This window comes from Ranitomeya variabilis, chromosome 4, assembly GCF_051348905.1.
Source record: "Ranitomeya variabilis isolate aRanVar5 chromosome 4, aRanVar5.hap1, whole genome shotgun sequence".
NCBI classification, from domain to species: Eukaryota; Metazoa; Chordata; class Amphibia; order Anura; family Dendrobatidae; genus Ranitomeya; species Ranitomeya variabilis.
The window spans coordinates 129,174,532-129,186,286 of NC_135235.1; the positions used below are offsets into that span (position 1 = coordinate 129,174,532).

Below are 11,755 nucleotides of genomic sequence, written 5' to 3' on the forward strand. Positions count from 1 at the left end.
GGAAAAAAGGAAAAAGGTAACACCACCACCATATAGAGAAACACTATTATATAAATACTTTGAAAAACATCCAATATCAAAACATCACATCATAAATAATGAGAATACAGACATGATAGGAGAGCAACGTTGTTACATCATCACAAAATATACAAATATTCAAAAAAGTTCTCATTCCAACTCTCCGATTCCCCAAATCACCGAAACTGCTGTCTACATTACATAGGAGACACTGAGACTGCCGTATACATCACATAGGAAACACTGAGACTGCTGTGTACATCATATAGGAGACACTGAGACTGCCATATACATCACATAGAAGACACCGAGACAGGATACTCCAGGACTGGAGTATATACATCACTGGAGACATGGGGGATGCAGAAAATACATCATAGGAGACACAGGGCTGCAACATAGACATTTCAGAAGATGCTGGGCCTGCGGTACATACATCACAGGAGACGCTGGGGCTGCGGTATAGACATCACAGGGGACATAAGGCTGGTGCATAGACATCACAGGAGACATGGGGCTGGAGATTGCAAAAGGGGTCCTGCCTATTATTGCTCTCATTTGAGCGCTTGAGGAAGGTGAGCTTCAATGCTCCTTTCATTTGGTGTTGGTGCTCTGTGGCCGCCATTGTTGCTGTGGTTTTGTGCTGGTGGGATGGTGCTGTCTGGAGTCATGGGGACTCAGTCTTGCAGCATGGGCGCTGAGGCACCAGGCTGCCCGCCCTGCTGGGGCATTGTCACTGCAGCAGTGGTTAGCCCACAATGCCGCTTCTTTAAAGCAATAAAAGTTAGGGCCCACTAAGAAGTTTACCGTGACTTGGAAGGGCTTCATACAGTCTGATCAGAATGCTACACTAAGACCCTCATGTTCAGTTATATATATTTTTGTCTAGGGGCATTAGATCAATGTATGATTTTTTTGGAGGTGCCGTCCATGCTCTTTTCTGCTGTGGGATAGACATCACAGGAGACGCTGTGGTTGCGGTATAGACGTCACAGGAGACGTTGGGGCAGGAGCATAGACATGACATGAGACTGTTATCTTCTTCTGTAGGATAGGAGAGCAATGCGCGCTAACTTCGCCCACTGAGTGCATCCAGACATTGGCACTGGCTCGTGTCCGGATGTAATCTTTCATTGCACACGCACGCAATATCCAGTAGTGAACACCGCATGCAAGTACTCGCAGAGCAAAAATAAATTAAGACGGGTGTCAAAATGTAGCTGACAGCCCAGGGGCCGAAGAAAAGGTCATCTCATGGGCCAGAGATTCCCCATTAGTGTCATAGAGAAACCCCATGAGCCTGAAGAGCGGTGACGTAACTGAGAAGAAGCACAGAATGGTGCTGCATACCGGAGAAGGTGACACTAGGTGAGTATGTTAATACACACACTATATACACAGATTTAATTAAAAAAAACTTAATGGGAAGGATTCTTTAATGCCCTGCAGGTTCCTTGAGTTTCATTAAATTTGTGCAGATAATTGAACATTGTACCATGTAGTTGAGTGAGAAATAATCTCTCCTTACAGCTACATATTGTTCTAGCCTGCCGCTATTGTGAGGGCACTTTTGTAGACTGCTATCATTATGAGGACACAGTCTATGTCTTCTCTATGTCCAATAATGGAGGTATGTACTCATTTCTCGTACACAACCACAATTCTTTATGATGGGGCCAAGACATGTGAACTGAGAAGACACAACCTCCGCTGCCCCAAAGTTCAACGATGAATCAAGACAATGACATCAATTACTGCAAAAAAACTGCGGCAGCTAACGGCCACAGCACAATGGAATATGACATTAGCTGAGCAATTTTTAAATGATTGCAGCCTTGTGGCTAGTTCTTTGAAATCTCTCTGAAAGGGACAACTTTTCTTAGAAACAATAAGAAACAGTGAGACACTTCGGCTCTGAATAGCTTTTAAAGGAGCAGCCAACTTTTGTTTCTTTTCCAATAAAACTTTGACAGATATGTGAGTCCCTTTGTACTATTAGGACTCAGACAACGTCCTGCACAAAAAAATGGATATAAGCATGAAGCAATCATAAAGGATTTCACATGGATGGATACTGACCTAAACAATTGCACCTCTTGTTTGTGACTCAAATATGTAAGTAAACTGTATTGGAAGGGAACATGTCATCAGAAAATTATATATTGTTTAAAACAGGTTTTTTGGGAAAAAAATTAATTTTTGTCAATTGTTTTTACATATCACAATCTGTATGAAAAATGAAAAATAGAGATCTTGCAATTTTCACACTGGCCACTAGGGCTATTTTAGACTCTTAACCTCCTGTTTTGGAAATACGCAAAAAATCTGACCCAATCTTTTGTACTGAAGCATCTAATGAGCCTGTGCAAAGGTCATTGTGAAAAGAGGGGGAGCAGGGTCAGCTGTGATATCGCCTATTGTGATTGGTGGATCCCGTGTTATCAGCTGTGTCTAGGGGGTGTTCCCTGTCATTGGGATCCTGCCTCTGATGATAAGGAAGCTACTGTAAACGATGTCTGAAATTATAGTATTAGTCTAAAAAAAAAAACAGGGTTCACTGTGAAAACTACAAGATAATTTTTATCTTTTAATATAGATTGTGATAAGAAAAAATTAACATTGCTAAAAATAAAAAATACATGTAACACAAAAACCTGATCAAAACAATAGGTCACTTTCTGGCTACGCATTGCCTTTCTTTATAACTTTGTATATTTACTGCAATTTTGTTACCAGATAGGAGAAAATGTACAATGTGATCAGCAAAGACCACACAATAATTTTTGCAGGCAAAAGGTCCTACAAGAGAGATCATTCTCTTGACAGCCTCTTGGTCAGCAGCTTTCTCTACTCACTCCCGCTTTCATATAAACACTGAGCTCAGCAGATCCTTAATGTGCCCCGAATGGTGAGAGAAGACAAAGCTGACCAGCTCTATCCTCGCCTACTGTATTTTCACCCATCCTTTGTAGATTGTGAGCCTTCGCGGGCAGGGTCCTCTCTCCTCCTGTACCAGTTATGACTTGTATTGTTTAAGATTATTGTACCTGTTTTTATTATGTATATCCCTCCTCACATGTAAAGTGCCATGGAATAAATGGCGCTATAACAATAAATAATAATAATAATAATAATAATAATAATAAAGCTGCTGCCAGACACATCTGGCAGCATCTTATCTCCCTTGAAAGCTACAGTATCAGTCATTACATTTCAGCTATGTGACCCTTCTCTCTCCCAAAGTTAACAGTCGGGGAAAAGTCAGGAGACATTAGATAGTTGTCTAATACTACCAAAATTGGATTTGGATTACTTTTAAATAATATGAATGGGGACCTTAAAGGGAACCTGTCACCAGCTTTTTGCCTTATAAACCCATGCCCAGACTTTGAGCACTTTGATAAACAGAGGTCATCCATTTTCATCCGCATAGAAGAGGCCGGCATTTGAAAGAACGGGGTGGCGCTGAGAACGATCTTGATTTGCCCATCGGACAGACAGTCCAGACCACACAATTTGCATACAGCCAGGACATGAGTAAACCACTTTTTGGGGGGCACCTCTGAGGGTATAAAGTGGTGGCAGGAACCTCATTTATATGATTTTTAAGGTGATGGGAATAGTTTATAAGGCAAAAAACTGGTGACAGGTTCCTTTTAAAGAGGTTGTCTATATTTAATAATTTTTTAATCCATAGTCTTCCTGTATGTGAAAATAATAACCTAATCTTAGCTGCTGTCAGTCCATCACTGATTCACCATTGTTGCCCCGGTCTTTGTTGATATGGCGGCAACAGTGTTGTCTTGTTGACATCACATGATTGTTGCATCCAATCAATGGGCTTTGCGGCGTTGTGCCATCTACATCAAGCATCACTGGAGAGCCTGGTTATTGGCTGCTGTGGTCACATGATGCTGATGTATTGTCCGCATTGAAGCGACATCAACAAAGACTGGGGAAACTGCAGAGTGCTAGCACTGTAGCAGTAGGGGTTAAATACAGATTATATTTTCAGAGACAGAAATCCTATGGATATAGAAAAGAAAAGAAAGACAGACAACGCCTTTAAGATTCTGAATATAACACGAGGGTTCTTTTTGTCATTAAATGTAACCTATAAGCAGGACTGTGCACAGTAACCTAAAGACAGTGTCAGGTTGGCACCGTTATGCTGATTAAAATGATACCTGGGGTGATGTAATCTGTCTTGTGGTTGTTGCTTAATCTTTATTTTCAGTTTTGAGTTAATGATATGCCCGTGCTCCAGGGCGGCCTGTGGGGGGTCTTCATGTGGTGTTCTGATTAGGTATTTATAATGCAGGCTCCTGACAGGTCACCGATCCATCAATGACCGGCCCCCTAGTTTACATAATGAATATATGTACATACTGCGGCATAATCGCATGTGTACTGTGTTAATAATAAATGTGGTTGAGGTTATCCTGATAGTTAAAAAAATCCATTTGAAAATGGCGCCCGCCGCACCTGTGCAGTAGCAGCTATCACTGTATATAGAGGTAATCCGATTGCTCCTATTGCGCAGGCGCCGATGCCGCCATCTTGCTGGAGAAACTAAAAATTTCCTCCTCCAATATGGAGCCTGCGCAGTAGCAGCTCTGAGACTACCTCTATATACACCGTGGCGAGCGCCATTTTCAAATGGATTTTTTTTTACGAACATAATAACCTCTAGCTCATTTCTTATTAACACATTACACATGCGATTATGATGCAGCGCAGGGGCCACGGCTGGCGACCGCCTGCAGAAGGTTTTTTTTCAGTATATGTATATATACACTATGTAAACTAGGGGGCAGATCAATGAGGGATCACACGAAGACCCCCACAGGCTGCCCCAGAGCACGAGCATATCATTAACTCAAAACTGAAAATAAAGATTAAACAACAACCACAAGACGGAGTTAATCAACCAAGGTATCATCTTAATCAGTATAATGGCAACAACCAAACACTCTCTGTATGTATTTGTCACTGCCGTCGTCAGCACCCGGTCAAGTGCCGGGGCCTTGAGCAGGTGGGGGGGATCAAAAGGACTATTTTGCAGAGATCTGTAGATAACTGTCTGACTCCAAATCAATGTTTTACATTATATTTGGAGCATCATATGGGGCCAATTATATATGAAGCATCTTATGGGGTCAATTATTTTTGGAGCATTATATGGGGCCCATTCTGTTTGGAGCAATATATGGGGCCCATCATACACTGGGGCATTATATGGGGCCCATAATATACTGTATGAAGCATTATATGAGGTCTATTCTGTATGGAGGATTACATGGGTCCATTCTGTATGGAGCAATATATGGGGTCGCTCACTATACTGTATGAAGCAATATATGAGGTTCATTATTCTGTATGGAGCCCTATGTGGTACCCATAATACTGAATGGAGCAATATTTGAGGTTCATATGCTGTATGGAGCACTATGTGGTGCCAATAATACTGTATGGAGCAATATATGAGGTTCATTATTCTGTATGGAGCACTATGTGGTGCCAATAATACTGTATGGAGCAATATATGAGGTTCATTATTCTGTATGAAAGCACTATGTGGTTCCCATAATAGTGTATGGAGCGCTATGTGGTGCCCATAATACTGTATGGAGGACTATGTGGTGCCCATAATACTGTATGGAGGACTATGTGGTGCTCATATTACTGTATGGAGCACTAGGTGATGCCCATAATACTGTATGGAGTACTATGTGGTTCCCATAATACTGTATGGAGGACTATGTGTTCCCATAATACTGTATGGAGGACTATGTGGTTCCCATAATACTGTATAGAGGACTATGTGGTGCACATAATACTGTATATAGGACTATGTGGTGCACATAATACTGTATGGAGGACTATACTCTCTGGTTTCTGAGCTATTGTAGAATTTACAATAGATAACAGTCATGTAATACAAGAAGTAAGTGAAATCTTTGGCATTGTGCTATACCTATATTTCTCTGTCGTATCTGTGCATCATGAATCGTGGTATGTGTTAAAGGGGCCCCCTGAGACTCTTTCACCCGGGGCCCACGAAAACCTGGAGCAGACCCTGGATACTGTGCACAATCCAGCTGACAGGTTCCCTTTAAATAAAACTGTGTTAGAACTTAACCCTTCAGTGTTTCCATACTTCCTTCTTTCTATTCTGACTCAACATTTATCTGAAGAACAGGGTCATTTTAGTCCATGATCACAATGTAAAGTCAACAAGCTGAATGTTCTCATCTGCTATCATGTAGTTTTGTCTTCTATGTGAAGTATGTAAAAATTGTGTCTATAAACACTGTGGATAGTAATCTTGAGCTGAAACAGAGCAGAATAGAAGTTACGACAGGCAAGGTATGAACTTACATGATTTCATTGCAGTGAATGCTATAAATACAAAACTCCATAAAAACCTGAGCCCCATAGAGGACATCCTTTTTGAAACTGAACTGTGTGTATTTGTAGTCTGCTCTGTGCACCTAATCCCCGGGACAAATGCTAGTGATTATCCACCTGGAATGAGGATTTTCTTTAAAAATAAAGATTTCGTCTTTCTTTAGGTATCAAGTACAGTATATACTGGATGCATGCCACACTACACTGTACCTACAGAGGGGAAAATAAGTATTTGACACACTGCCGATTTTCCCACCTACAAAGAATGAAGAGGTGTAATTTTTATTGTAGGTACATTTCAACTGTGAGAGAAAGACTCTAAAAATAAAAACCTGAAAATCACATTGTATGATTTTTACATAATTAATTTTCATTTTATTGCATGAAATAAGTATTTGATCACCTACCAACCAGCAAGAATTCTGGCTCTCACAGACCTGTTAGTTTTTCTTTAAGAAGCCCTCCTACTCTGAACTCATTACCTGTATTAATTGCACCTGTTTGAACTTGTTGCCTGTCTAAAAGATACCTGTTCACACACTCAATCAATCACACTTCTACCTCTCCACCATGGCCAAGACCAAAGAGGTGTCTAATGACACCAGGGACAAAATTGTAGACCTGCACAAGGCTGGAATGCGCTACAGGACAATAGGCAAGCAGCTAGGTGAGAAGGCAACAACTGTTGGCAAAAGTATTAGTAAATGGAAGAAACACAAGACGACTGTCAATCTTCCTTGGTCTGGGGCTCCATGCAACATCTTGCCTCGTGGGCTAAGGATGATTCTTAGAAATGTTAGGAATTGGCCCAGAACTACACAGGAGGATCTGGTCAATGACCTGAAGAGAGCTGCGACAACAGTCTCAAACATTACCGTTAGCAACACACTACGTCGTCATGGATTAAAATCCTGCAGGACACGCAAGGTCCCCCTACTCACACCAGCACACATGTCCAGGCTTGCTTGAAGTTCGCCAATGACAATCTGGATGATTCAGAGGTGACCGGGGAGAAGGACATGTAGTCAGATGAGACCAAAATGGGACTTTTTGGTAACAACTCCACTTGCATTGTTCGGAGGAAGAAGAAAGATGAGTCCAACCCAATAGCACCTTCCCAGTGTACGGAGTGTGTAAGTACGCAGATCATGAAACGGTACAATAATATGTTATCAGTTCCATTAGTAATCCTCAAAAGAAGTTTATTAGTTAAAGGTCCTTTGACATAAGCTGACAGTCAGCCGAACATAAACAGGGAGGATCATTACCGATCATTACTTCATGTAAACGAGGCCATCGATCAGCCAGCACCTGAGCAAAAGCTCATTTCTCAACTGATCACATCATTCATGCAGACAAAATTATTATCGTGGTACAACACCTTCCCCATGTATATAAGAGAAGGAAACAATCATTCATACGAACATTATTCATGCGGACCAGCCTCCCGATCATTGCTAGGTCAGCATGGTCCTTACCAAATGCTGATCGGTAGTGTACCTGCCCGTGTGTGAAGACCCTCACACCTTAGATTGAGGTCTGTAGAACCGGCCAATATAAGTGGGAGTGACCAAACTTTTTGCACTACAACATAAGAACACATGAACTTTTTGCACAACAACCTGGCTTTTTCCTTCTCTCCAGGACTCCATTGAGAAAACATTGGCAGAGTCGTTTCCAACAAGACACTGAGGTGGATTACTGGATTCATATGAAGGAAATGGTTCAGTGTCCGGCGAAAATCGCAACAACTTTTTAAAATACTTTGTGCTTCAATCGCTCACTATTTACTAGTTCTCTACTTGCTGTTAGAGAATTTAATATTCTGAATTACATCCAGAAGGGAAATACCCATCTTGATCATTTCTAATTAACACATTGCAACAAAACATACATCTATGCAAGTGCTCTGACACACTCTAACAAGACACACATCTGTGTAAGAGCTGACACACTGTAACAAGACACACATCTATGTAAGTGCTCTGACACTCTGTGACAAAACAAACATCAATGTAAGTGCTCCGACACACTGTAACAAGTCATATTACTGTGTAAGTGCTCCGACACACTGTAACAAGTCATACTACTGTGTAAGTGCTCCGACACACTGTAACAAGTCATACTACTGTGTAAGTGCTCCGACACACTGTAACAAGTCATACTACTGTGTAAGTGCTCTGACACACTGTAACAAGACATACTGCTATGTAAGTTCTCCGACACACTGTAACAAGATATACTGCTATATAAGTGCTGTGACACACTGTAACAAAACATACTGCTGTGTAAGTGCTCCGACACACTGTAACAAGTCATACTACTGTGTAAGTGCTCCAACACACTGTAACAAGTCATACTACTGTGTAAGTGCTCTGACACACTGTAACAAGACATACTGCTATGTAAGTGCTCCGACACACTGTAACAAGATATACTGCTATATAAGTGCTGTGACACACTGTAACAAAACATACTGCTGTGTAAGTGCTCTGACACACTAACTAGCCATACTGCTGTGTGAGTGCTCTGACACACTGTGACAAGGCACACATCTGTGTAAGCGCTCTGACACATTGTAACAAGATGCACACCATGGCTGCTATCTATGATGTTATTAATGAAAGACTGAGGAATGTGCTGCGGCACTGAATGAACTTGGGAATGGAAATCATCAAGATCCGCTGCTGGCAGCTTCCTTTGCAATTGCTGACAAATGACGTTCCAGATGTGCTTGATAGGAGACAAATATGGAGACGCTGCAGCCATGGTAGCACATTTACACTACCAGTGATAGCACAAGCAACATGCAGCCTGGCATTGTTGTGTTGAGATACAGTTTCTGGGACACTTTGAAGAAATGCCATAAGGCTGGTTCCACGACAAAATTAATGTAATTCCGAGCTGTTAGTGTACCTAGAATAAACACTAGAAAGGTCCAGCTACCATACATCACACAGGGGTCCCCAATCTGTGGCTTCAGGAGCCACATGTGGCTTGCAGACCTATGACATATCACCAATTAGGGGTGAGGTGGGAATTCCTGGATGTAAGTATACTGCCTCAGTGTGGTTTCTGTGGGAACGTTTTGTTGGACCAATGAGGGGGGCTGAGCAGGAAGTTACATTCTGAGGTGGAAGGCCAGAATGTGGCTCACGACCCTCTCTCAGAGTTGAATGTGGCTCTCCAAGTAAGAAAGGTTGGGACCACTGCATTATACCATTCTACACCATAATTATAGGAGTAGGACTGGCTAGACGTTCCCCTTGTGAATACATCTTCATTGGCCTGATGCCAATGGAGGCTGTAATGGAGGCTTATCCTCTTTATTGATGAGTCTCACTTTTTTCTTGGATGCAATGATAGCCAGAGATTAGTCTGGAGACGAAGTAGACAACGTTATAAAGAGGAAAAGGGAAGGCTGACAGCACTCACTAAGTTTAGATGCTCGTTCAGGTCCCAAGGAACCCACTTGGAGAATCAGCAACATAGAAGTAGAAAAGAACAGCGTCCAATCCCCGCCATCACAATACAACGTTTCATCCTACTGTATAGTAGGTCTTAATCAAGTACTTGATAAAGGGCTAATGGGGTCCTGATAGCACTGGTAATGGGATCATGATGGCACTGATAATGGGATCATGATGGCACTGGTAATGGGAACTCGATGACACCCGTAATGGTTTCATGATGGCACTGATAATGGGATCATGATGGCATTGGTAATGGGATCATGATGGCACTGGTAATGGGGTCATGATGGCACTGGTAATGGGATCATAATGGCATTGGTAATGGGATCATGATGGCACTGGTAATGGGATCATGATGGCACTGGTAATGGGATCATCATGGCACTGATAATGGGATCATTATGGCACTGGTAATGGGATCATCATGGCACTGGTAATGGGATCATCATGGCACTGGTAATGGGATCATCATTGCACTGGTAATCTAGCCACCTTGGATGTGATTTCAGGGGGTGTTTCCTATACTTCCTCCCCGTACCTCCAGTCTGCCTGACAATAACGGGAACATCTACTAGGGTTTGTATGGGAGGAAAGGCTTTTTCTGCTGGTACTGACACTATTACATTTCATATGCTATCATTTATCGTCTATCGTAAAACATGGTTATTTGTAGAGAATTCATACAGATACCCTTTAACTGAATCCAATAGTATTGTATGTGATTGCTTTCCTAGAGGGGTTTAGTATGAGAATGTCAGGACTGGGGAGTTTACAGACGCAGATTCCATAGATAACTGACACCCATCCCTCATTATTCCGGTCACTGACCAATGTGGCAGAGGATTCTCCTTTCTGTCTGATTACTGGGAATGCAGTTCAGTGGTCTTCATCAATGACTAATGGGGCTGACCACTTTTTGCTGTTACTGCAGTGCTGCTGCTTGCTGTGTAATCCAGTATTGCAGCAGAATCCTGATTTCCACCCTCAGACATATATTAATACAGAGCAGCACAGATTGCATCATTACTAGGACAAAGTCTGACAAACTGATAATCAGAAACCTGTGACTTATTAAGTGCAGATAGGACTGTCATAAATTCCTACCTGGCGATCTCCAAATACAAGGCAGATGCACATGAGAATGCCCAGCACTCCATGTGAGTCCACAGGTCTCATGGTGCCTCCTCTGTGGGTGCAGCTGCTCTCTTCTCTCTGGCTGGGTCAGCTCCTCATGGAAGTGCTGGAGGACAGGCTGCAGCACTGAGTGCAGTGCTGGTACTGTGCTAGTGCTGCATTGTGCCTCTGCTGGGAGTTGGAATCATCATCCACATAGGTAGCAGACAAGTGCAGGCTAGCAGTCAGTGTGTGACTGTACCAGGAGCTCAGCTCACATCTCCCTCCACCCACTCTCCTACTGTAGGGCTCAGTCAATCACCTCCTTTTTCTTCTGTCCCACCCTTATTCTGCACTCCAGTCCTTCTACCCCACCCTCATTTAACAAAATACATAGGTCTGTATTAATAAATAAATGCATAATATTGTATTACAGCCTGTAGTGCAAAAATCAATAATAAACACATATATCTCAGTGCTCCTATACAGGCTACAGACTTTGCATTGTCCTCTCCCACACAATTCCATCACCCCCACCCTGGCAGATGCACCCTGGGTGACTATTTTAATTATCTCTGGGGTGGCACAGCCTAAATTCCATTGTGATGGGTTATTTCAAGCCAATGATGTCACGGTAAATGTAACCATCTGTATTTACTGCACAATAACAATCGGACCATTTAACCTTTGAAAGGGTGCAGCAATGTCACCGCAATGAAAATGAATATTTTTTCAGA

At 42.2% G+C, this 11,755-nt stretch overlaps 1 protein-coding gene across 2 annotated transcripts in view; it reads right to left on the minus strand.

Annotated features, from left to right (window-relative positions):
- Window positions 1-11,299, minus strand: part of LOC143770034 (neurotrypsin-like) — a 97,338-nt gene extending 86,039 nt beyond the window's left edge. Inside the window, exon 1 of one of the 2 annotated variants that reach the window (XM_077259246.1) lies at window positions 11,010-11,299. In XM_077259246.1, coding sequence (XP_077115361.1) covers window positions 11,010-11,081 — 72 coding nt within the window. In that variant the 5' untranslated portion in view covers window positions 11,082-11,299. Of the gene's footprint in view, window positions 1-3,743; window positions 3,762-11,009 lie in introns of those variants that run through there. The other variant, XM_077259247.1, reaches the window with a different exon arrangement.
- Window positions 11,300-11,755: the final 456 nt, after the last annotated feature.